Below are 27,246 nucleotides of genomic sequence, written 5' to 3'. Positions count from 1 at the left end.
CCGGTAAAGGGACAACAACAACAATCAACTACACTGATCCGGTAAAGGGACAACAACAACAATCAACTACACTGAGACTCAAATGAAGACATTATCCCGGTACAGAAGACCTAATCACAGACACACATCTGATGCTTCATTTGACATGTTTACATTGTGGTCATTTAGCAGATGCTCTTATCCAGAGCGACTTACGGGAGCCATTAGGGTTAAGTGCCTTGCTCGACAAGATGTTTCACCTAGTCGGTTCAGGGATTCGAACCAGCGACCTTTCTGTGATTGGCCTAACGCTCATAACCCGCTAGGCTACCCGCCACCTATGAATACAGACCTGACCAGTAAAAAACTCACAACAACAACAACAACGGTATCCAACAACAACAATATCCAACAACAACAACTCCAGTGTGTCTAATGAGTAAATCCGATGGTCGTCCCAGCCATGACCACTAGAGAGCGCACTACCCACAAATACACTGCAGCTGTACTACTACAGTACTACTACAGTACTACTACAGTACAACCTGAATGGACCAGGACCCAGACTGATACTACCATGTCTGAATCAGCCAGGTGAATAATCCCGTGATCTTCTATCCTCTGGTCATTCACCTGCTCTGATCAACTCCACTGGTGTACTCCTGATATGTACGAAAATACATTTTAAATGTATACACTCACTACTGTCAGTCACTCTGGGTAAGAACGTCTGTTAAATGAATAAAATGTAGAGGTAAATGTCCTGTCACACACACAGACACACAGAGAGACACAGAGAGACAGAGACACACACAGAGACACAGAGAGACACAGACACAAATACACACAGAGAGACACAGAGAGACACAGACACAGACACACAGAGAGACACAGACACACACAGACACACACAGACACGGAGACACACAGAGACACACACAGAGACACACACAGAGAGACCATTTCTGTCACACACACAGCGACATTTAAATCAATCCCACTATCCAGGTCAGCACCAAAACATGCACAGACACAGACTGCCAAAGATGACACACATACACACATGCAGACACACATGCAGACACACACACACACAAATACACACATGCAGACACACACACACACACAAATACACACATGCAGACACACATGCTAATGACCTGCACCCATGTGAAAGTCTGACCCCACCCTGACTCTAACCCCACCCTGACCCAACCCTGACTCTAACCCCACCCTGACCCCACCCTGACTCTAACCCCACCCTGACCCCACCATGACTCTAACCCCACCCTGACCCCACCCTGACTCTAACCCCACCCTGACCCCACCCTGACTCTAACCCCACCCTGACTCTAACCCCACCCTGACTCTAACCCCACCCTGACCCTAACCCCACCCTGACCCCACCCTGACCCTAACCCCACCCTGACCCTAACCCCACCCTGACTCTAACCCCACCCTGACTCTAACCCCACCCTGACTCTAACCCCACCCTGACTCTAACCCCACCCTAACCCCAACCTGACTCTAACCCCACCCTGACTCTAACCCCACCCTGACTCTAACCCCACCCTGACTCTAACCCCACCCTGACCCTAACCCCACCCTGACCCCACCCTGACCCTAACCCCACCCTGAATCTAACCCCACCCTGACTCAAACCCCACCCTGACTCTAACCCACCCTGACCCTAACCCCACCCTGACTCTAACCCCACCCTAACTCTAACCCCACCCTGACTCTAACCCCACCCTGACTCTAACCCTACCCTGACTCTAACCCCACCCTGACCCTAACCCCACCCTGACTCTAACCCACCCTGACTCTAACCCTACCTGACTCTAACCCCACCCTGACTCTAACCCCACCCTGACCCTAACCCCACCCTGACCCCACCCTGACTCTAACCCACCCTGACTCTAACCCTACCCTGACTCTAACCCACCCTGACTCTAACCCTACCCTGACTCTAACCCACCCTGACCCTAACCCCACCCTGACTCTAACCCCACCCTGACTCTAACCCCACCCTGACTCTAACCCCACCCTGACCCTAACCCCACCCTGACTCTAACCCCACCCTGACTCTAACCCCACCCTGACTCTAACCCCACTCTAACCCCACCCTGACCCTAACCCCACCCTGACTCTAACCCCATCCTGACCCTAACCCCACCCTGACTCTAACCCCACCCTGACTCTAACCCCACTCTGACTCTAACCCCACCCTGACCCTACCCTGACTCTAACCCCACCCTGACTCTAACCCCACCCTGACTCTAACCCTATCCTGACTCTAACCCCACCCTGACTCTAACCCCACCCTGACTCTAACCCCACCCTGACTCTAACCCTACCCTGACTCTAACCCCACCCTGACCCCACCCTGACTCTAACCCCACCCTGACCCCACCCTGACCCTAACCCCACCCTGACCCTAACCCCACCCTGACTCTAACCCCACCCTGACCCCACCCTGACTCTAATCCTACCCTGACCCCACCCTGACCCTAACCCCACCCTGACTCTAACCCCACCCTGACCCCACCCTGACCCTAACCCCACCCTGACTCTAACCCCACCCTGACTCTAACCCCACCCTGACTCTAACCCCACCCTGACCCTAACCCCACCCTGACTCCACCCTGACTCTAACCCCACCCTGACTCTAACCCCACCCTGACTCTAACCCCACCCTGACTCTAACCCCACCCTAACCCCAACCTGACTCTAACCCCACCCTGACTCTAACCCCACCCTGACTCTAACCCCACCTTGACCCTAACCCCACCCTGACCCCACCCTGACCCTAACCCCACCCTGAATCTAACCCCACCCTGACTCAAACCCCACCCTGACTCTAACCTAACCCCACCCTAACCCCACCCTGACTTTAACCCCACCCTGACCCCATCCTGACTCTAACCCCACCCTGACCCCATCCTGACTCTAACCCCACCCTGACTCTAATCCCACCCTGACCCCACCCTGACCCTAACCCCACCCTAACCCCACCCTGACCCTAACCCCACCCTGACCCCATCCTGACTCTAACCCCACCCTGACTCTAATCCCACCCTGACCCCACCCTGACCCTAACCCCACCCTGACCCCATCCTGACTCTAACCCCACCCTGACCCTAACCCCACCCTAACCCCACCCTAAAGGTTACTCACTAATACCAGATATACAGTTAGGTCCTACTACACCTGTTGTATTCAGCATTTCACTGTGAGGTCTACTACACCTGTTGTATTCAGCATTTCACTGTGAGGTCTACTACACCTGTTGTATTCAGCATTTCACTGTGAGGTCTACTACACCTGTTGTATTCAGCATTTCACTGTGAGGTCTACTACACCTGTTGTATTCAGCATTTCACTGTGAGGTCTACTACACCTGTTGTATTCAGCATTTCACTGTAAGGTCTACTACACCTGTTGTATTCAGCATTTCACTGTGAGGTCTACTACACCTGCTGTATTCAGCATTTCACTGTGAGGTCTACTACACCTGTTGTATTCAGCATTTCACTGTGAGGTCTACTACACCTGTTGTATTCAGCACTTCACTGTGAGGTCTACTACACCCGTTGTATTCAGCATTTCACTGTGAGGTCTACTACACCTGTTGTATTCAGCATTTCACTGTGAGGTCTACTACACCTGTTGTATTCAGCATTTCACTGTGAGGTCTACTACACCTGTTGTATTCAGCATTTCACTGTGAGGTCTACACCTGTTGTATTCAGTATTTCACTGTGAGGTCTACTACACCTGTTGTATTCAGCATTTCACTGTAAGGTCTACTACACCTGTTGTATTCAGTATTTCACTGTGAGGTCTACTACACCTGTTGTATTCAGCATTTCACTGTGAGGTCTTCTACACCTGTTGTATTCAGCATTTCACTGTGAGGTCTACTACACCTGTTGTATTCAGCATTTCACTGTGAGGTCTACTACACCTGTTGTATTCAGCATTTCACTGTGAGGTCTACTACACCTGTTGTATTCAGCATTTCACTGTGAGGTCTACTACACCTGTTGTATTCGGCATTTCACTGTAAGGTCTACTACACCTGTTGTATTCAGCATTTTACTGTGAGGTCTACTACACCTGTTGTATTCAGCATTTCACTGTGAGGTCTACTACACCTGTTGTATTCAGCATTTCACTGTAAGGTCTACTACACCAGTTGTATTCAGCATTTCACTGTAAGGTCTACTACACCTGTTGAATTCAGCATTTCACTGTGAGGTCTACTACACCTGTTGTATTCAGCATTTCACTGTGAGGTCTACTACACCTGTTGTATTCAGCATTTCACTGTGAGGTCTACTACACCTGTTGTATTCAGCATTTCACTGTAAGGTCTACTACACCTGTTGTATTCAGCATTTCACTGTGAGGTCTACTACACCTGTTGTATTCAGCATTTCACTGTAAGGTCTACTACACCTGTTGTATTCAGCATTTCACAGTGAGGTCTACTACACCTGTTGTATTCAGCATTTCACTGTGAGGTCTACTACACCTGTTGTATTCAGCATTTCACTGTGAGGTCTACTACACCTGTTGTATTCGGCGCATGAGACAAATATTTGTAGAGAGTTTCCTCTGTCTTTTTTGGTGGAGGCTGACTGACACACAGACATCTGGCAGACTGCTCTGTTTCCTCAAACAGAGAGACGGAGCACTTTAAACAATTGGTGTTCTCAGGGTTGTGTGTTTTAGCTAGTCCAGACGGGAGACGACACGTACCTGGACTAGGACCTGCGCCGCTTCCTGTGTGAGGAAACGTCCTACTCTACGGATGTTGTAGAGCCTGCAGGAGCGAGTCACTGCTTCCTGTGTGAGGAAACGTCCTACTCTACGGATGTTGTAGAGCCTGCAGGAGCGAGTCACTGCTTCCTGTGTGAGGAAACGTCCTACTCTACGGATGTTGTAGAGCCTGCAGGAGCGAGTCACTGCTTCCTGTGTGAGGAAACGTCCTACTCTACGGATGTTGTAGAGCCTGCAGGAGCGAGTCACTGCTTCCTGTGTGAGGAAACGTCCTACTCTACGGATGTTGTAGAGCCTGCAGGAGCGAGTCACTGCTTCCTGTGTGAGGAAACGTCCTACTCTACGGATGTTGTAGAGCCTGCAGGAGCGAGTCACTGCTTCCTGTGTGAGGAAACGTCCTACTCTACGGATGTTGTAGAGCCTGCAGGAGCGAGTCACTGCTTCCTGTGTGAGGAAACGTCCTACTCTACGGATGTTGTAGAGCCTGCAGGAGCGAGTCACTGCTTCCTGTGTGAGGAAACGTCCTACTCTACGGATGTTGTAGAGCCTGCAGGAGCGAGTCACTGCTTCCTGTGTGAGGAAACGTCCTACTCTACGGATGTTGTAGAGCCTGCAGGAGCGAGTCACTGCTTCCTGTGTGAGGAAACGTCCTACTCTACGGATGTTGTAGAGCCTGCAGGAGCGAGTCACTGCTTCCTGTGTGAGGAAACGTCCTACTCTACGGATGTTGTAGAGCCTGCAGGAGCGAGTCACTGCTTCCTGTGTGAGGAAACGTCCTACTCTACGGATGTTGTAGAGCCTGCAGGAGCGAGTCACTGCTTCCTGTGTGAGGAAACGTCCTACTCTACGGATGTTGTAGAGCCTGCAGGAGCGAGTCACTGCTTCCTGTGTGAGGAAACGTCCTACTCTACGGATGTTGTAGAGCCTGCAGGAGCGAGTCACTGCTTCCTGTGTGAGGAAACGTCCTACTCTACGGATGTTGTAGAGCCTGCAGGAGCGAGTCACTGCTTCCTGTGTGAGGAAACGTCCTACTCTACGGATGTTGTAGAGCCTGCAGGAGCGAGTCACTGCTTCCTGTGTGAGGAAACGTCCTACTCTACGGATGTTGTAGAGCCTGCAGGAGCGAGTCACTGCTTCCTGTGTGAGGAAACGTCCTACTCTACGGATGTTGTAGAGCCTGCAGGAGCGAGTCACTGCTTCCTGTGTGAGGAAACGTCCTACTCTACGGATGTTGTAGAGCCTGCAGGAGCGAGTCACTGCTTCCTGTGTGAGGAAACGTCCTACTCTACGGATGTTGTAGAGCCTGCAGGAGCGAGTCACTGCTTCCTGTGTGAGGAAACGTCCTACTCTACGGATGTTGTAGAGCCTGCAGGAGCGAGTCACTGCTTCCTGTGTGAGGAAACGTCCTACTCTACGGATGTTGTAGAGCCTGCAGGAGCGAGTCACTGCTTCCTGTGTGAGGAAACGTCCTACTCTACGGATGTTGTAGAGCCTGCAGGAGCGAGTCACTGCTTCCTGTGTGAGGAAACGTCCTACTCTACGGATGTTGTAGAGCCTGCAGGAGCGAGTCACTGCTTCCTGTGTGAGGAAACGTCCTACTCTACGGATGTTGTAGAGCCTGCAGGAGCGAGTCACTGCTTCCTGTGTGAGGAAACGTCCTACTCTACGGATGTTGTAGAGCCTGCAGGAGCGAGTCACTGCTTCCTGTGTGAGGAAACGTCCTACTCTACGGATGTTGTAGAGCCTGCAGGAGCGAGTCACTGCTTCCTGTGTGAGGAAACGTCCTACTCTACGGATGTTGTAGAGCCTGCAGGAGCGAGTCACTGCTTCCTGTGTGAGGAAACGTCCTACTCTACGGATGTTGTAGAGCCTGCAGGAGCGAGTCACTGCTTCCTGTGTGAGGAAACGTCCTACTCTACGGATGTTGTAGAGCCTGCAGGAGCGAGTCACTGCTTCCTGTGTGAGGAAACGTCCTACTCTACGGATGTTGTAGAGCCTGCAGGAGCGAGTCACTGCTTCCTGTGTGAGGAAACGTCCTACTCTACGGATGTTGTAGAGCCTGCAGGAGCGAGTCACTGCTTCCTGTGTGAGGAAACGTCCTACTCTACGGATGTTGTAGAGCCTGCAGGAGCGAGTCACTGCTTCCTGTGTGAGGAAACGTCCTACTCTACGGATGTTGTAGAGCCTGCAGGAGCGAGTCACTGCTTCCTGTGTGAGGAAACGTCCTACTCTACGGATGTTGTAGAGCCTGCAGGAGCGAGTCACTGCTTCCTGTGTGAGGAAACGTCCTACTCTACGGATGTTGTAGAGCCTGCAGGAGCGAGTCACTGCTTTGATGTTTTGCAGAAAACGACAGGGTGTTGTCTGGGATTTCACTGTGTGTTTAACTGCCCAGTTGGCAAAGAGCCGACGGGAGGCAGGGGGCCGCTTTTAGATGCAAATTGTCATAAGCGGCAATCTCCGCCCACCCGCTTGTGGTAGGACTTGATAGCCTCCTGTTTTAGGAATAAGGCTGTAAAGGACTGGTATTTACAGGGTTACATGGAGAAAGAATGACCTCTGAAATGAAAATGGATCCCTTCAGCAAAATATATTTGACCTAAACCCTCTCTGAACATTTGAAAAATTACAAGTGACCATCCCCTATACGTCATAATAATAATAAAAACATGTCTACCGTTTTTCACCCTCACTTCTTGGACAGACCAGAGCCTTAGATATGCAGTTTTAGAAACTGTTCTCTGTCCTCTAACTCAGCGTTATCCAAACACGGTCCTGGGTGCATGTTTTGTCGGTCAAATCAAAAACATGAAGTGGCTCCAGGACCGGGGTCGCCTACCCTTGTTTTAGATCCTCTGAGTCCGGGTTATCCAAACACGGTCCTGGGTGCATGTTTTGTCGGTCAAATCAAAAACATGAAGTGGCTCCAGGACCGGGGTCGCCTACCCTTGTATTAGATCCTCTGAGTCCGGGTTATCCAAACACGGTCCTGGGTGTTCCAGGTCGGTTAAATCAAAAACATGAAGTGGCTCCAGGACCGGGGTCGCCTACCCTTGTTTTAGATCCTCTGAGTCCGGGTTATCCAAACACGGTCCTGGGTGTTCCAGGTCGGTTAAATCAAAAACATGAAGTGGCTCCAGGACCGGGGTCGCCTACCCTTGTTTTAGATCCTCTGAGTCCGGGTTATCCAAACACGGTCCTGGGTGTTCCAGGTCGGTTAAATCAAAAACATGAAGTGGCTCCAGGACCGGGGTCGCCTACCCTTGTTTTAGATCCTCTAAGTCCGGGTTATCCAATCACGGTCCTGGGGGCCCGTTTTGGTTGTTGTCCACTACACAGCTGATTGAAGTAACCAACTCATCGTCAAGCTTCGATTATTTTTAATCAGCTGTGTAGTGGTAGGACGGCACCCAAAACGTTGTTGCCCCAGGGTCGAGTTTGTGAAACCCTGCTGTAAAGTTAGCCTGTCTGCCTAAACGTCCATTAAAAGATGACATGGCAGGAATTTTGATAGCGCGCAGGGCGGCGGGCCGGAAGGTCGTGGGTTCACAGATCACCGTGGACGAGAGTAGGGGTGGAAAGATCTCCTTCATAGTAAAAGCATTGCATGAATCTATCATCGTATTTGCAGGTCTGAGAGAAAATTGCATTTTACACTAAACACCTATATAAACGCATGTAAACATGTAAAGTTGCTACCAATGACTGGAACGAACTGCAAAAATCACTGAAGCTGGAGACTCATATCTCCCTCACTAACTTTAAGCACCAGCTGTCAGAGCAGCTCACAGATCACTGCACCTGTACATAGCCCATCTGTAAACAGCCCATCCAACTACCTCATCCCCATACTGTATTTATTTATTTATCTTGCTCCTTTGCACCCCAGTCTCTCTACTTGCACACTCATCTTCTGCACATCTATCATTCCAGTGTTTAATTGCTATATTGTAATTACTTCACCACCATGGCCTATTTATTGCCTTACCTCTCTTATCTTACCTCATTTGCACTCACTGTATATAGACTTTTTGTTTTCTTTTGTTCTACTGTATTATTGACTGTATGTTTGTTTATTCCATGTGTAACTCTGTGTTGTTGTATGCGTCGCTTTGCTTTATCTTGGCCAGGTCGCAGTTGCAAATGAGAACTTGTTCTCAACTAGCCTACCTGGTTAAATAAAGGTGAAATAAATAAAATAAGTGTTGGTTCAATGTTTCATGAACTGAAATAAAAGAGCCCAGAAATGTTCCAGACGCACAAAAAGCTTATTTCTGTCAAATGTTGTCTATTATCTATTATTTTGTGCATATATTTGTATACATCCCTGTTAGTGAGCATTTCTCCTTTGCCAAGATAATACATCCACCTGACGGTTGTGGCATATTAAGAAACTTATTAAACAGCATGATCCTTACACAGGTGCACCTTGTGCCGGGGACAATAAAATTCCACTAAAATGTACAGTTTTGTCACGCAACACAAAGCCACAGATGTGTCAAGTTTTGAGGGAGCGTGCAATTGGCATGCTGACTGCAGAAATGTCCAACAGAGATGTTGCCAGAGAATTGCATGTTAATTTTTCTACCATAATCCCCCTCCCCTCTAATTAATTACTTAAAAATCATACAATGTGATTTTCTGGATTTTTGTTTTAGATTCCGTCTCTCACAGTTGAAGTGTACCTATGATAAAAATTACAGACATGCTTTGTAAGTAGGAAAACCTGCAAAATCGGCAGTGTGTCAAATACTTGTTCTCCCCACTGTATATATATATTTTTTTACATGTATTTAACCCCTTATTATTGGTACTACACAGTCTCCATATTTACTTCCATTAATTTCTTCAACTGGTACCGGGGGACCTTCAGACCAGTGTTGTGAGGTCTGTGGGCTTCCTAGATCAGAACCGACAAATACGTGTTCCTGAGAGTCTCGCCTTTCCACAGAGGGGTCACATTAGTGTGTAGCCCAAACTGTTCGGATGCTACAGACAGAAGTTGGCTGATCGGCTGTACTGACTCCAGACGAGTCCCAAGACGTAGAGCAGAACAGAGAACACCATTGTGTCTCATCTTTCCATAGATGGGTCATAATAGTTTGTAAGCCAAACCGTTCGGATGCTACAGAACATTTTTGAGAGAAGACTGATTTTCGTGGCGTCTCCTGGTCTGATAAACACCGCTCTGCCACCTTTCACCTCAGATGGGATGTCTCCTGGTCTGATAAACACCTCTCTGTCACCTTTCACCTCAGATGGGATGTCTCCTGGTCTGATAAACACCGCTCTGTCACCTTTCACCTCAGATGGGATGTCTCCTGGTCTGATAAACACCTCTCTGTCACCTTTCACCTCAGATGGGATGTCTCCTGGTCTGATAAACACCTCTCTGTCACCTTTCACCTCAGATGGGATGTCTCCTGGTCTGATAAACACCTCTCTGTCACCTTTCACCTCAGATGGGATGTCTCCTGGTCTGATAAACACCTCTCTGTCACCTTTCACCCCAGATGGGATGTCTCCTGGTCTGATAAACACCTCTCTGCCACCTTTCATCTCAGATGGGATGTCTCCTGGTCTGATAAACACCTCTCTGTCACCTTTCACCTCAGATGGGATGTCTCCTGGTCTGATAAACACCTCTCTGTCACCTTTCACCTCAGATGGGATGTCTCCTGGTCTGATAAACACCTCTCTGTCACCTTTCACCTCAGATGGGATGTCTCCTGGTCTGATAAACACCTCTCTGTCACCTTTCACCTCAGATGGGATGTCTCCTGGTCTGATAAACACCTCTCTGTCACCTTTCACCTCAGATGGGATGTCTCCTGGTCTGATAAACACCTCTCTGTCACCTTTCACCTCAGATGGGATGTCTCCTGGTCTGATAAACACCTCTCTGTCACCTTTCACCTCAGATGGGATGTCTCCTGGTCTGATAAACACCTCTCTGTCACCTTTCACCTCAGATGGGATGTCTCCTGGTCTGATAAACACCTCTCTGTCACCTTTCACCTCAGATGGGATGTCTCCTGGTCCGATAAACACCTCTCTGTCACCTTTCACCTCAGATGGGATGTCTCCTGGTCTGATAAACACCTCTCTGCCACCTTTCACCTCAGATGGGATGTCTCCTGGTCTGATAAACACCTCTCTGCCACCTTTCACCTCAGATGTGGAAAAGCGACATCGGTGGATTGAGACACATCCAATGCAGAAACTGATATCTCCAGTTCAAACTGACAGATTTTTATGGGGATTATATTATTATGCTAATTTGATGTCCGCGGAGGCGTGGACCTTAGGGGGATAAACATTTCATGTATTTCATGTTATTTTTGAAAGAGATACATAGAGAGAGATACACAGGGAGAAAGACACAGAGAGAGAGCTACACAGGGAGAGATACACACAGTAGAGACACACTATATATACACAAAAGTTTGTGGAAACCCCTTCAAATTGGTGAATTCGGCTATTTAAGCCACATCCGATGCTGACAGTTGTGTAAAATCATCTGTCCTCGGTTGCAACACTCACTACCGAGTTCCAAACTGCCTCTGGAAGCAACGTCAGCACAACAACTGTTCGTTGGGAGCTTCATGATATGGGTTTCCACGGCCGAGCAGCCGCACACAAGCCTCAGATCACTATGCGCAATGCCTAAAACCACAATGCCAAGCATCGGCTGGAGTGGCGTAAAAGCTCGCCGCCATTGGACTCTGGAGAAGTGGAAACGCGTTCTCTGGAGTGATGAATCACGCTTCACCATCTGGCAGTCCGACGGATGAATCTGGGTTTGGCGGATGCCATGAGAACGATACCTGCCCGAATGCATAGTGCCAACTGTAAAGTTTGGTGGAGGAGGAATAATTGTCTGGGGCTGTTTTTCTTGGTTCAGGCTAGGCCCCTTAGTTCCAGTGTTGGGAAACGCTACAGCATACAATGACATTCTAGAGGATTCTGTGCTTCCAACTTTGTGGCAACAGTTTGGGGATGACCCTTTCCTGTTTCAGCATGACAATGCCCCCGTGCACAAAGTGAGGTCCATACAGAAATGGTTTGTCGAGATCGGTGTGGAAGAACTTGACTGGCCTGCACAGATCCCTGACCTCAACCCCATCGAACACCTTTGGGATGAATTGGAACGCCGACTGCGAGCCAGGACAGTTGCCCAACATTGGTGCCCGTGGCGGAATGGAAACAAGTCCCCGGCTACAATGTTCCAACATCTAGTGGAAAGCCTTCCCAGAAGAGTGGAGGCTGTTATAGCAGCAATGTTCCAACATCTAGTGGAAAGCCTTCCCAGAAGAGTGGAGGATGTTATAGCAGCAATGTTCCAACATCTAGTGGAAAGCCTTCCCAGAAGAGTGGAGGCTGTTATAGCAGCAATGTTCCAACATTTAGTGGAAAGCCTTCCCAGAAGAGTGGAGGCTGTTATAGCAGCAATGTTCCAACATCTAGTGGAAAGCCTTCCCAGAAGAGTGGAGGCTGTTATAGCAGCAATGTTCCAACATTTAGTGGAAAGCCTTCCCAGAAGAGTGGAGGCTGTTATAGCAGCAATGTTCCAATATCTAGTTGAAAGCCTTCCCAGAAGAGTGGAGGCTGTTATAGCAGCAATGTTCCAACATTTAGTGGAAAGCCTTCCCAGAAGAGTGGAGGCTGTTATAGCAGCAATGTTCCAACATTTAGTGGAAAGCCTTCGCAGAAGAGTGGAGGCTGTTATAGCAGCAATGTTCCAACATCTAGTGGAAAGCCTTCCCAGAAGAGTGGAGGCTGTTATAGCAGCAATGTTCCAACATCTAGTGGAAAGCCTTCCCAGAAGAGTGGAGGCTGTTATAGCAGCAATGTTCCAACATTTAGTGGAAAGCCTTCCCAGAAGAGTGGAGGCTGTTATAGCAGCAATGTTCCAACATCTAGTGGAAAGCCTTCCCAGAAGAGTGGAGGCTGTTATAGCAGCAATGTTCCAATATCTAGTTGAAAGCCTTCCCAGAAGAGTGGAGGCTGTTATAGCAGCAATGTTCCAACATCTAGTGGAAAGCCTTCCCTGAAGAGTGGAGGCTGTTATAGCAGCAATGTTCCAACATCTAGTGGAAAGCCTTCCCAGAAGAGTGGAGGCTGTTATAGCAGCAATGTTCCAACATTTAGTGGAAAGCCTTCCCAGAAGAGTGGAGGCTGTTATAGCAGCAATGTTCCAACATCTAGTGGAAAGCCTTCCCAGAAGAGTGGAGGCTGTTATAGCAGCAATGTTCCAACTTCTAGTGGAAAGCCTTCCCAGAAGAGTGGAGGCTGTTATAGCAGCAATGTTCCAACATTTAGTGGAAAGCCTTCGCAGAAGAGTGGAGGCTGTTATAGCAGCAATGTTCCAACATCTAGTGGAAAGCCTTCCCAGAAGAGTGGAGGCTGTTATAGCAGCAATGTTCCAACATCTAGTGGAAAGCCTTCCCAGAAGAGTGGAGGCTGTTATAGCAGCAATGTTCCAACATTTAGTGGAAAGCCTTCCCAGAAGAGTGGAGGCTGTTATAGCAGCAATGTTCCAATATCTAGTTGAAAGCCTTCCCAGAAGAGTGGAGGCTGTTATAGCAGCAATGTTCCAACATCTAGTGGAAAGCCTTCCCAGAAGAGTGGAGGCTGTTATAGCAGCAATGTTCCAACATCTAGTGGAAAGCCTTCCCAGAAGAGTGGAGGCTGTTATAGCAGCAATGTTCCAACATCTATTGGAAAGCCTTCCCAGAAGAGTGGAGGCTGTTATAGCAGCAATGTTCCAACATTTAGTGGAAAGCCTTCCTTGAAGAGTGGAGGCTGTTATAGCAGCAATGTTCCAACATTTAGTGGAAAGCCTTCCCTGAAGAGTGGAGGCTGTTATAGCAGCAATGTTCCAACATCTAGTGGAAAGCCTTCCCAGAAGAGTGGAGGCTGTTATAGCAGCAATGTTCCAACATTTAGTGGAAAGCCTTCCCAGAAGAGTGGAGGCTGTTATAGCAGCAATGTTCCAACATCTAGTGGAAAGCCTTCCCAGAAGAGTGGAGGCTGTTATAGCAGCAATGTTCCAACATCTAGTGGAAAGCCTTCCCAGAAGAGTGGAGGCTGTTATAGCAGCAATGTTCCAACATTTAGTGGAAAGCCTTCCCAGAAGAGTGGAGGCTGTTATAGCAGCAATGTTCCAACATCTAGTGAAAAGCCTTCCCAGAAGAGTGGAGGCTGTTATAGCAGCAATGTTCCAACATCTAGTGGAAAGCCTTCCCAGAAGAGTGGAGGCTGTTATAGCAGCAATGTTCCAACATCTAGTGGAAAGCCTTCCCAGAAGAGTGGAGGCTGTTATAGCAGCAATGTTCCAACATCTAGTGGAAAGCCTTCCCAGAAGAGTGGAGGCTGTTATAGCAGCAATGTTCCAACATTTAGTGGAAAGCCTTCCCAGAAGAGTGGAGGCTGTTATAGCAGCAAAGGAGGGGGCCCAACTCCATATTAATGCCCATGATTTTGGAATGAGATGTTCGACAAACAGATGTCCACATACTTTTGGTCATGTAGTGTAGAGAGCTGGATAAAGAGAGAAAATACTTAATGCACGAAGATTCAAAGCCCAAAAATCCAATAATGGCCCATAGTTGTATCTCTGTCTAAATGTAACATGGCTATACATGATTTGGTTGGACAGTACTTGTTATATGATGACCAGCTGCCAGTAGTTTAACACGGCATAATCCTGCTACACACACACACACACACACACACACACACACACACACACACACACACACACACACACACACACACACACACACACACACACACACACACACACACACACACACACTCCTGATACTTCTACAGTGCAAAGCAGAAGTGCACTTACTATAACGAGTGATTAAACCTTACCACTGGGACTTACTTAAATGACAGTAATGGCTTGAAGTTGTAGGCTGTAGCAGATGGCTAGGGAAGAGGGTAGGTTCACCACCATCCTCATCATACACACACACACACACTCACACTCACACACACCAGGGTTTCCGTCAGAAAATGTGCGCTGGACATTTGAGAAATTTACTGGAGCCAAATGCATTGGGTGGTTAGGGTGTCCACCCACGGTGCGCGTCCACCCACGGTGCGCGTCCACCCACGGTGCGTGTCCACCCACGGTGCGTGTCCACCCACGGTGCATGTCCACCCACGGTTCGCGTCCACCCACGGTGCGTGTCCACCCACGGTGCGCGTCCACCCACGGTGCGTGTCCACCCACGGTGCTCAGAGTAACCTGATTAGGGCGTCCACCCACAGTGCTCAGAGTAACCTGATTAGGGCGTCAACCCACGGTGCTCAGGGTAACCTGATTAGGGCGTCCACCCACGGTGCTCAGAGTAACCTGGTTAGGGCGTCCACCCACGGTGCCTAGAGTAACCTGATTAGGGCGTCAACCCACGGTGCTCAGAGTAACCTGATTAGGGCGTCAACCCACGGTGCTCAGAGTAACCTGATTAGGGCGTCAACCCACGGTGCTCAGGGTAACCTGATTAGGGCGTCCACCCACGGTGCTCAGAGTAACCTGATTAGGGCGTCCACCCACGGTGCTCAGAGTAACCTGATTAGGGCGTCCACCCACGGTGCTCAGAGTAACCTGATTAGGGCGTCCACCCACGGTGCTCAGGGTAACCTGATTAGGGCGTCCACCCACGGTGCTCAGGGTAACCTGATTAGGGCGTCCACCCACGGTGCTCAGAGTAACCTGATTAGGGCGTCAACCCACGGTGCTCAGAGTAACCTGGTTAGGGCGTCCACCCACGGTGCCTAGAGTAACCTGATTAGGGCGTCAACCCACGGTGCTCAGAGTAACCTGATTAGGGCGTCAACCCACGGTGCTCAGAGTAACCTGATTAGGGCGTCAACCCACGGTGCTCAGGGTAACCTGATTAGGGCGTCCACCCACGGTGCTCAGAGTAACCTGATTAGGGTGTCCACCCACGGTGCTCAGAGTAACCTGATTAGGGCGTCCACCCACGGTGTTCAGGGTAACCTGATTAGGGCGTCCACCCACGGTGCTCAGAATGACAGAAATCACATTTTACATCGTGGCCATTCATCTTAACAGAACATGCAAGTCGAGGATGTAATGACGTCCTTCATACCTAATTCTGATGCCACAATGGAGATAATAAATAAATATAATTGTTATTTACTTATTTATTTCTCCTTTATTTAACCAGGTAGTCTAGTTGAGAACAAGTTCTCATTTACAACTGCAACCTGGCCAAGATAAAGCAAAGCAGTGCGACACAAACAACAACACAGAGTTACAATACAGTAGAAAAAGTCTATATACAATGTGAGTGCAAATGAGGTAAGATAAGAGAGGTAATGCAATAAATAGGCCAATGTGGTAAAGTAAATACAATATAGCAATTAAACACTGGAGTGATAGGATGTGCAGAAGATGAATGTGCAAGTAGAGATACTGGGGTGCAAAGGAGCAAGTTAAATAAATACAGATTGTGTCAGGCGGTGGTTAACTGGTGCAGTGAATTAGGCGCAGGAGAGCAGAAATTAGTGTACAAGGTATTTAATTCCACGACAGCACCAGTATACAGACAATACTCAAGGTGCGGAGAATACCGGTCACTGGAAAATAACGGGTGTACATACATAACCCAGCAAACATAACCAGCCGACAAGTACCGCCATGAACGATCAATAAACACGCACACTAACATGTGGGAAACAGAGGGTTAAATAATGAACATGTAATTGGGGAAACCAGGTGTGTAGAAAACAAAGACAAAACAAAAGGTAAAATGAAAAGTGGATCGGCGATGGCTAAAAGACCGGTGACGTCGACCGCCGAACGCCGCCCGAACAAGGAGAGGGACCGACTTTGGCGGAAGTCGTGACAGTATGGGGATGAGGTAGTTGGATGGACTATTTACAGATGGGCTGTGTACAGGTGCAATGATCTGTGAGCTGCTCTGACAGCTGGTGCTAAAGGTAGTGAGGGAGATATGAGTCTCCAACTTCAGCGATTTTTGCAGTTCGTTCCAGTCATTGGCAGCAGAGAACTGGAAGGAAAGGCGGCCAAATGGGGTGTTGGTTTTGGGGATGATCAGTGAGATATACCTGCTGGAACGCGTGCTACGGATGGTTGTTGTTATGGTGACCAGTGAGCTGAGATAAGGCGGGGCTTTACCTAGCAAAGACTTGTAGATGACCTGGAGCCAGCGGGTTTGGTGACGAGTATGAAGCGAGGGCCAGCCGACGAGAGCGTACAGGTCACAGTGGTGGGTAGTATATGGGGCTTTGGTGACCAAATGGATGACAACCTTGAATAAGGGTTTCAAATTTGGGGAAATAACACTCTCTAATTGTTTTATATTTTTGACATTTTGTCAGGAAATACAGCTCCGTCTCAGGCTCTGCAGTGGTTGCACAGCCTTTCCTCTACAGGGAGCCAGGTTTTTTTTCTTTCTCTCTCTCTCTCTCAAGTTAAAAGCATTCCAAACAATTATTAAAAGTCTAAATGACTATAATCTACGAAACCGTGTAATTTTAACAATGTAGCCAAATAATGTAATGACAGAGAAAATCTGGCCAAGGATTTGAAAGAGTGCAAACCAGAATTCCACAACACAGCCCCCATGGGAACTGCCTCTGAAGGAACTGTGGTAGTCCATTCCTTTATAAGTGGGACTGTAACACAATCACAGGCCAGGAAGAGTGAAGTAGGGTGCGTCCCAAATCGCACCCTAAGTGCAGTACTTTTTACCATAGCCCTATAGGTCCTGCTCGACAGTAGGGAATAAAGTAGCATTTGGGACACATCTGTACAGAAGTTGGAGAAAAGACAAGAACCATTCACCACAAAATGACTCCGTTTCACCTCTCTGCACACCCTGAGACAGACTGCTTCAGCCTCTCTCCTCTCCTCTCCTCTCCTCTCCTCTCCTCACTATCACCTCTCTGTTTCACCTCTCTGCACACCCTGAGACAGACTGCTTCAGCTTCTCCCCTCTCCTGTCCTCCCCTCTCCTTTCCTGCCCTCTTCCCCTCCTCTCCTCTCCTCCCCTCTCCTCTCCTCCCCTCTCCTCTCCTCTCCTCTCCTCTCCTCTCCTCTCCTCTCCTCTCCTCTCCTCTCCTCTCCTCTCCTCTCCTGACTATCACCTCTCTGCTTCACCTCTCTGCACACCCTGAGACAGACTGCTTCAGCTTCTCCCCTCTCCTGTCCTCCCCTCTCCTCTCCTTTCCTGCCCTCTCCTCTCCTCTCCTCTCCTCTCCTCTCCTCTCCTCTCCTCTCCTCTCCTCTCCTCTCCTCTCAGCCGTTCGTGTCTGAACTCTTCCCAAAGATAACACAAGCTAACAGAGAGAGGAAGGCCCCTCCACCTCACATCTCTACACACTATTTTCCCATTAGGAAACAGTGAACTGAAAACCAGGCGGTGGGTGATTCAATGTACTGAGTGTCACACACACTGTTATGGTGACTGGACACACACACTGTTATGGTGACTGGACACACACACTGTTATGGTGACTGGACACACACACTGTTATGGTGACTGGACATACACACTGTTATGGTGACTGGACACACACACTGTTATGGTGACTGGACACACACACTGTTATGGTGACTGGACACACACACTGTTATGGTGACTGGACACACACACTGTTATGGTGACTGGACACACACACTGTTATGGTGACTGGACACACACACTGTTATGGTGACTGGACACACACACTGTTATGGTGACTGGACACACACACTGTTATGGTGACTGGACACACACACTGTTATGGTGACTGGACACACACACTGTTATGGTGACTGGACACACACACTGTTATGGTGACTGGACACACACACTGTTATGGTGACTGGACACACACACTGTTATGGTGACTGGACACACACACTGTTATGGTGACTGGACACACACACTGTTATGGTGACTGGACACACACACTGTTATGGTGACTGGACACACACACTGTTATGGTGACTGGACACACACACTGTTATGGTGACTGGACACACACACTGTTATGGTGACTGGACACACACACTGTTATGGTGACTGGACACACACACTGTTATGGTGACTGGACACACACACTGTTATGGTGACTGGACACACAGACACACACTGTTATGGTGACTGTTGCATATACAAGAGCGTGCCAAGTTTGTCCTCTCTTACTTCAGTGCAGCTCAGTGGCGTCATCGCCATCATCAAGGTCCTTGAGGTCAGATGGATGCTGTAGTGTTAACTGAACGGAGGTCATTGATCACTGTGTAACACAGACGCCCTGTATCTTAACTGTATGGGACTTCCTGCCGATGTAGAGGCTCCAACCCAACTGTGCTACATAGTGACTTCCTGCCGATGTAGAGGCTCCAACCCAACTGTGCTACATAGTGACTTCCTGCCGATGTAGAGGCTCTAACCCAACTGTGCTACATAATGACTTCCTGCCGATGTAGAGGCTCTAACCCAACTGTGCTACATAGTGACTTCCTGCCGATGGAGAGTCTCTAACCCAACTGTGCTACATAGTGACTTCCTGCCGATGGAGAGTCTCCAACCCAACTGTGCTACATAGTGACTTCCTGCCGATGGAGAGTCTCTAACCCAACTGTGCTACATAGTGACTTTTATCATGCTTCTCTTGACTTTGTCTGTACACAAAGTTCCTACTAGTATCACATACGACCGCCACGCTCTGCAGGACATCAGATCGACAGTCGCCCAACCTCGATTTCGACTTCAAATCCGACGTGTGTTTCACGGGCTACCAAAACGCCGCAGGTGTAAACACGGTAGATGAGGCGGCATCCTGGTGAGACTGAGACAAAGGATGACAGTTAAACCGGCGCTCCCCGTCCGTTCTATTGGATCATGTCCAGTCACTGGAGATTAAGATGGATGAGTTTCGTTCCAGAGTCTCCAATCAGAGAGACTTGAACAGCTCTGCCCATATTATCTCTGCAGACTCTACGTACGTAAGAACTCAGTGCTTTCTCCATTTTCCGTCAATTCACAAGTGGCTGAATCTCACCAGAGAGGGAAACAGCGCCCCTCTGTCTCTCTATGTGTGGTCCATGTATCTGATGCAGTGTGGACTAAAAGAGTATTACATGTTGCTGACGTAGCATTTAATTGATTGATGCCAACAAGCATTTGGCCTCCCTTAATACAAAAATTATAAAATAATTAGCCAATCGGCGTTGACCTGAGCTCAACTGTGGGTTGTCCTGGTGCAGAACCCCCCCCCCCCCTCCCAAATCCAGTTTGGATTTGACTTCGCACCAATCAAATCACATTGTAAGCTAAATGTAATTTTGGTTTCTGGTCTGCATGTGTTCATGTGCTGCAGTAACTAGCTTGCTAAATCGGCCTGTTCCCATAGATGTGGATTTGGAAGTCTCTGTACAGGCCAATGATTATAACGACCATTTTAATCTAACCATAAATGAATATATTGTGCCAGTGGCCTAAGATGATATATAGCCAACTAGTCTCACATTAACTAGTAGTAGTTGACCAATTAGTTATAGTGATTTTACTGATATCAATTTTATTGATGAATTATGAAGTGATCAAAACTCATAATTATGTTACCAAATTGTTAACAGAATTACCTAAAAATCTGTAACGTAATTACTGCAACTGAATTGGCTAAAAATCATAATAATCACAAACCACAGTTGGGTCACCTGCTATTCGGTTGAATGCATTCTGTTGTACAACTGACTAGTTATCCCCCTTTACCTTTCTGTTGTACAACTGACTAGGTATCCCCATTTCTGTTGTACAACTGACTAGGTATCCCCCTTTCCCTTTCTGTTGTACAACTGACTAGGTATCCCCCTTTCTGTTGTACAACTGACTAGGTATCCCCCTTTCCCTTTCTGTTGTACAACTGACTAGGTATCCCCCTTTCTGTTGTACAACTGACTAGGTATCCCCCTTTCTGTTGTACAACTGACTAGGTATCCCCCTTTCCCTTTCTGTTGTACAACTGACTAGGTATCCCCCTTTCTGTTGTACAACTGACTAGGTATCCCCCTTTACAACTGACTAGGTATCCCCCTTTACAACTGACCAGGTATCCCCCCTTTCTGTTGTACAACTGACTAGGTATCCCCCTTTCCCTTTCAGTTGTACAACTGACTAGGTATCCCCCCTTTCTGTTGTACAACTGACTAGGTATCCCCCTTTACAACTGACTAGGTATCCCCCTTTACAACTGACTAGGTATCCCCCTTTCCCTTTCTGTTGTACAACTGACTAGGTATCCCCCCTTTCTGTTGTACAACTGACTAGGTATCCCCCTTTACAACTGACTAGGTATCCCCCTTTACAACTGACTAGGTATCCCCCTTTCCCTACTGTCCTCCCTTCCACTGGCATGCTGTTAGGTTCAGCAGCACCTCCCCCTCTCTTTCCCTCTCTCTCTCCCTCTCCACTTAATGGAGTGGTTTACAGAAGATAGCCCTATTTGGTAAAAGACCAAGTCCATTTTATGGCAAGAACGGCTCAAATAAGCAAAGAGAAATGACAGTGCATCATTACTTTAAGACATGAAGGTCAGTCAATGCGGAACATTTCAAGAACTTTGAAAGTTTCTTCAAGTTCAGTCACAAAAACCATCAGGTGCTATGATGAAATAGGCTCTCATGAGGACCGCCACAGGAAAGGAAGACCCAGAGTTACCTCTGCTGCAGAGGATAAATTCATTAGAGTTACCAGCCTCAGAAATTGCAGCCCAAATAAATGCTTCACAGAGTTCAAGACACATCTCAACATCAACTGTTCAGAGAAGACTGCGTGAATCAGGCCGTCATGGTCGAATTGCTGCAAAGAAACCACTACTAAAGGACACCAATAAGAAGAAGAGACTTGGTTGGGCCAACAAACATGAGCAATGGACATTAGACCGGTGGAAATCTGTCTGATGTCTGATGAGTCCAAAAATTGAGATTATTGGTTCCAACCACCGTGTCTTTGTGAGACGCAGAGTAGGTGAACGGACGATCGCCGCATGTGTGGTTCCCACCGTGAAGCATGGAGGAGGAGGTGTGATGGTGCTTTGCTGGTGACACTGTCGGTATATTGTAATATACTCTACTGAGCTACACTGTACTGAACTCGAATCTACTGTTTTGTGCTGTGCTGCAGACATCTTTGTGTCTTAATTCAGAGCAGATATTTAAGAGTTTTTGGAAAACATGATCGCATAAAAACCTGAGGGAGATTTTACCGTAATTCCGTTACCAAAGTTTGCATCTGCACAGTTCTTCCACTAAATGTGTTTTTGTAAAATACTAGTTCAGTGTGAATTGTTAAAAGTCGTCCTTGTGCATAGAGTTACATGGTTTGTTAAACTTTGAAATCAATGGTTTTTGTTTAACTTACTGTACATTTTAAAAGTAAAAATAACGGAGTCAAAGCGTAATTCCGTTTCCATGGAATCCACCTAGAGCTACTGCTTACACAGACCAAAAAAATCCAAAAGAACGATATATGAGGAAGGTTGAATCCTATTACACCGGCTCTGATACTCGTCGTATGTGACAGGGCTTTGCAGACGATAACAGATTACAAAGGGAAACCCAGCCGTGAGATGCCCAGTGATGTAGAACTCCCCAAACAAGCTAAATGCCTTTCATACTCGTGTTGAGGAATACAACATAGCCTCAGGACGTAAGGGGGTGCTGAGGGTACTGACCCCTCAACACGGGGGGACCCTCAGGGGTGCATGTGCTTAGTCCCCTTCCCTTCTCAACCGTGACAGCGTAGCCACGCACTCCAACACCATCATCAAGTTTGCAGACGACCAGGCGGTGGTAAGCCTGATCAGAGACAGCGATGAGAAGGCCAGAGACTTGGCAGTGTGTTGGCAGGACAACAACCTCTCCCTCAACGTCAGTAAAGAAAAAAAACAGTCAGTAATTGTGGATTATAGGAGAAAGAGGACGCCCCCCATCGACAGGGCTGTAGTGGAGCGGGTTGAGAATTTCAAATTCCTTGGCGTCTACATCACTAAGGACTTAACACGGTACACACACACCAACACAGTCGTGAAGAGGGCACGACAGCACCTCTTGCCTCTCTGAAAGCTTAAAATATTTGGCATGGGGCCTAGGATCCACAAAAAGTTATACAGCTACACCATCGAGAGCATCTTGACTTGCTGAATTACTTGGTATGGCAAATGCACCGCCCTCGACCTCAAGATGCTACAGAGGGTGGTGCGAACAGCCCAGTACATCACTGGGGCCGAGCTCCCTGCCATCCAGGACCTCTATACCAGGCGGTGTCAGAGGAAGGCCAGAGAAATTGCCAAAGACTCCAGGCATCCAAGCCATAGACTGTTCACTCTGTTACCGTCAGGCATTGGCTCTTGGGCCAACAGGCTCCGAGACAGCTTCTACCCCTAACCATAAGACTGCTAAATAGTTAATTAAAGGTTACCCGGACTCTCTGTGTGTGTGTGTGTGTGTGTGTGTGTGTGTGTGTGTGTGTGTGTGTGTGTGTGTGTGTGTGTGTGTGTGTGTGTGTGTGTGTGTGTGTGTGTGTGTGTGTGTGTGTGTGTGTGTGTGTGTGTGTGTGTGTGTGTGTGTGTGTGTTGTACTTTCATGTGAGTTTCTGGCAGAAAAATAAGTTGTTTGACAATACAAATATAATAGGTTATTTGGAGTCGCTGCCGGGTATTATCAATTGATGATAAGTCTATTTAAAACGCGAATTCGAGCTCAAATTGTTTACCACAATGGCCCACGACATGGTAATAAATGTGTGACTTAATTTAACTTTAGGTAATGGAAGCAATACTAAATAATTATTTGCACACATCGCAGACCCTGTTCTCTAAACATAGGCTAAGGGGAATCCACATGCACCACGCATATGGATACAAACCAGATCAACGGTTATCGTTTGATACTTTGTATCCTGTAGGCCCTCTGCAATAATGTTTCCCGTTACATTGCAACCGATTGAACGTTAACCCACCAGTCAACCACAATTAGTGGCAACAAAAAAAAGAGGGCAGAGAAGGGAAACAGTTACACAGCGAACAGAAGAACATGAGAGTCAGACAAACAGTCCAACAGAATAAAGCAACGTCTTAAATTCAAAACAATACTGTCACACTGCCCGGTCAATTTATGCTCGTTATGAATCACACATAGTTAATACCGTCTGTTGATCAATTTAGCACTTGTTTAACGAGAGAATCCGTCTTACCTTGCCTATCCAGGCCATCCTAAACGTATATTCAGACAATGGTTCTGTCTCGGCTGGAGCTGTTGGGTTTCGTGGTGAGACGAAAAACAGTTTTTCTGCCGTTTGTTGTTGTTGTTGTTTTAAGTGCGGTTTATTGATGCGCGCGACAAACGCATATTCGGTTGTTTATCAAACGAAGATAATTTCTCCCACAGAAATATTGTAGCGTACCGTTATTCGAGTTATCTCCGCATTCTCCATGGAGCCTGGTGTTGGATTGACGTGTGCTGCTACTGGCCGATAGACGCGACCGCCCCGCCTCCTGGTGATCATGTGACCCTGGTGTCTGATTCTTGATTCCTTCACGCGTCGAGACAGCCGCAGCGCAGCCGCAGTGGAGCGCAGCGCAGTGGAGCGGTCTGCCGTGCTGCATAGAAGATAATATAAAGAGAATAGGATGGACAAGCTTCGAACTTGAACTGAAGGTGTTTTCTTATGAGACCGAGAAAAACACAAAGCATTCGTTTAATAGTGTTTTATCTGCAGTTTTGAGGGGGGGAGGGGGTACTACCCAAATTACTCCTGAATCACATCACACAGGCTGTGTAGCATTAAAATAATAATAATCATTTGGTGGGTGCTTATAATTGTCCTATTTCACATATGTACAAGTATGTATCAATGTGCATGTGTGAGTTGGAAACGTTTTTTTTGCATATCCTAACTCTACCCTCAGAGAGTAGGGTCACAGCCAGGGTCTTCCATTACCCTCAGAGAGTAGGGTCACAGCCAGGGTCTTCCATTACCCTCAGAGAGTAGGGTCACAGCCAGGGTCTTCCATTACCCTCAGAGAGTAGGGTCACAGCCAGGGTCTTCCATTACCCTCAGAGAGTAGGGTCACAGCCAGGGTCTTCCATTACCCTCAGAGAGTAGGGTCACAGCCAGGGTCTTCCATTACCCTCAGAGAGTAGGGTCACAGCCAGGGTCTTCCATTACCCTCAGAGAGTAGGGTCACAGCCAGGGTCTTCCATTGCCCTCAGAGAGTAGGGTCACAGCCAGGGTCTTCCATTGCCCTCAGAGAGTAGGGTCACAGCCAGGGTCTTCCATTACCCTCAGGGAGTAGGGTCACAGCCAGGGTCTTCCATTACCCTCAGAGAGTAGGGTCACAGCCAGGGTCTTCCATTACCCTCAGAGAGTAGGGTCACAGCCAGGGTCTTCCATTACCCTCAGAGAGCAGTGTCACAGCCAGGGTCTGCCATTACCCTCAGAGAGTAGGGTCACAGCCAGGGTCTTCCATTGCCCTCAGAGAGTAGGGTCACAGCCAGGGTCTTCCATTACCCTCAGAGAGTAGGGTCACAGCCAGGGTCTTCCATTACCCTCAGAGAGCAGTGTCACAGCCAGGGTCTGCCATTACCCTCAGAGAGCAGTGTCACAGCCAGGGTCTGCCATTACCCTCAGAGAGTAGGGTCACAGCCAGGGTCTTCCATTGCCCTCAGAGAGTAGGGTCACAGCCAGGGTCTTCCATTACCCTCAGAGAGTAGGGTCACAGCCAAGGTCTTCCATTACCCTCAGAGAGTAGGGTCACAGCCAGGGTCTTCCATTACCCTCAGGGAGTAGGGTCACAGCCAGGGTCTTCCATTACCCTCAGAGAGTAGGGTCACAGCCAGGGTCTTCCATTGCCCTCAGAGAGTAGGGTCACAGCCAGGGTCTTCCATTACCCTCAGGGAGTAGGGTCACAGCCAGGGTCTTCCATTACCCTCAGAGAGTAGGGTCACAGCCAGGGTCTTCCATTACCCTCAGAGAGTAGGGTCACAGCCAGGGTCTTCCATTACCCTCAGAGAGTAGGGTCACAGCCAGGGTCTTCCATTACCCTCAGAGAGTAGGGTCACAGCCAGGGTCTTCCATTACCCTCAGAGAGTAGGGTCACAGCCAGGGTCTGCCATTACCCTCAGAGAGTAGGGTCACAGCCAGGGTCTTACATTACCCTCAGAGAGTAGGGTCACAGCCAGGGTCTTCCATTGCCCTCAGAGAGTAGGGTCACAGCCGGGGTCTTCCATTGCCCTCAGAGAGTAGGGTCACAGCCAGGGTCTTCCATTACCAACAGCGAGTAGGGTCACAGCCAGGGTCTTCCATTACCCTCAGAGAGTAGGGTCACAGCCAGGGTCTTCCATTACCCTCAGAGAGTAGGGTCACAGCCAAGGTCTTCCATTACCAACGGCGACCCTGCGACCCTGCGACCCTGGAGCAATTTGGGTTATTAAAGTGCCTTCAGAAAGTATTCATTACCCTTGACTTATTCCACATTTTGTTGTGAGTGCCTTGCTCAAGGGCACATCGACACATTTTTCAGGTCGGGAAATTTGAACAAGCTGTTCTCTTACTGACCCATCTCTCTAACTGCTGGGCTACCTGTTTCTCTGGAGGTCATTGTAACAAACTCATCAGTGGAAAAACACCACTACTTGTTAGGAGCTCCCTAAAGTCCCAGTCAACGTTATAAAGCCTTCTGATTTTATTGTAATTATACCCACCTGTAATCACCTGTAATCACCTGTAATCACCTTTAACCACCTGTAATCGCCTGTAATCACATCACCTGTAATCAAATCACCAGTGATCAAATCAAATTGTACTAGTAAACAACAGGTGTAGACTAACAGTGAAATGCTGTCTGACGGGTCCTTGGTAAACAACAGGTGTTGACTAACAGTGAAATGCTGTCTGACGGGTCCTTGGTAAACAACAGGTGTGGACTAACAGTGAAATGCTGTCTGACGGGTCCTTGGTAAACAACAGGTGTAGACTAACAGTGAAATGCTGTCTGACGGGTCCTTGGTAAACAACAGGTGTAGACTAACAGTGAAATGCTGTCCGACGCGTCCTTGGTTAACAACAGGTGTTGACTAACAGTGAAATGCTGACTGGCAGGTCCTTGGGACTACCGGGACCAAGTCAATGTGCAGGGATACAAGGTAATAACATGGCTATAAAACACTGAACCTATCGAGTCGAGAGCCCTGATGAAATAGTGAAGGATTTAAAACAAGTGAAGCATAACAAATAAATAAGAAATATTTATTTTACAACCCAAAACAAGGCTGTTCTGAAGGAAAGTATAAAACATTTTACAGCAACGTCTTTAAATAAATGACATAACCTAATAATAGAACTGTGCGTTATCTACCCTGGATACGGGTACCATCGAGGAACAGAGATGAGCAGATTCGTGGTAATAAAATAACACTTACAACAACAG

At 48.1% G+C, this 27,246-nt stretch overlaps 2 protein-coding genes across 3 annotated transcripts in view; one reads left to right on the top strand and one right to left on the bottom strand.

Moving 5' to 3' along the window:
- Positions 1-24,291, bottom strand: part of st6galnac3 (ST6 (alpha-N-acetyl-neuraminyl-2,3-beta-galactosyl-1,3)-N-acetylgalactosaminide alpha-2,6-sialyltransferase 3) — a 69,751-nt gene extending 45,460 nt beyond the window's left edge. For both annotated transcript variants that reach the window (XM_071360661.1, XM_071360660.1), the window contains exon 1: positions 24,012-24,291. In XM_071360661.1, the coding sequence (XP_071216762.1) occupies positions 24,012-24,029 (18 nt within the window). In that variant the 5' untranslated portion in view covers positions 24,030-24,291. The remainder of the gene's footprint in view (positions 1-24,011) is intronic.
- The window catches only part of LOC139550071 (ubiquitin carboxyl-terminal hydrolase 33-like), a 570,053-nt gene that overhangs the window by 455,634 nt on the left and 87,173 nt on the right, over positions 1-27,246 (top strand). The gene's annotated exons all lie outside the window — the stretch shown is intronic.

This window comes from Salvelinus alpinus, chromosome 23 (genome assembly GCF_045679555.1).
Source record: "Salvelinus alpinus chromosome 23, SLU_Salpinus.1, whole genome shotgun sequence".
Lineage (NCBI taxonomy): Eukaryota > Metazoa > Chordata > Actinopteri > Salmoniformes > Salmonidae > Salvelinus > Salvelinus alpinus.
This window is presented reverse-complemented; position numbering and strand designations above follow the sequence as displayed.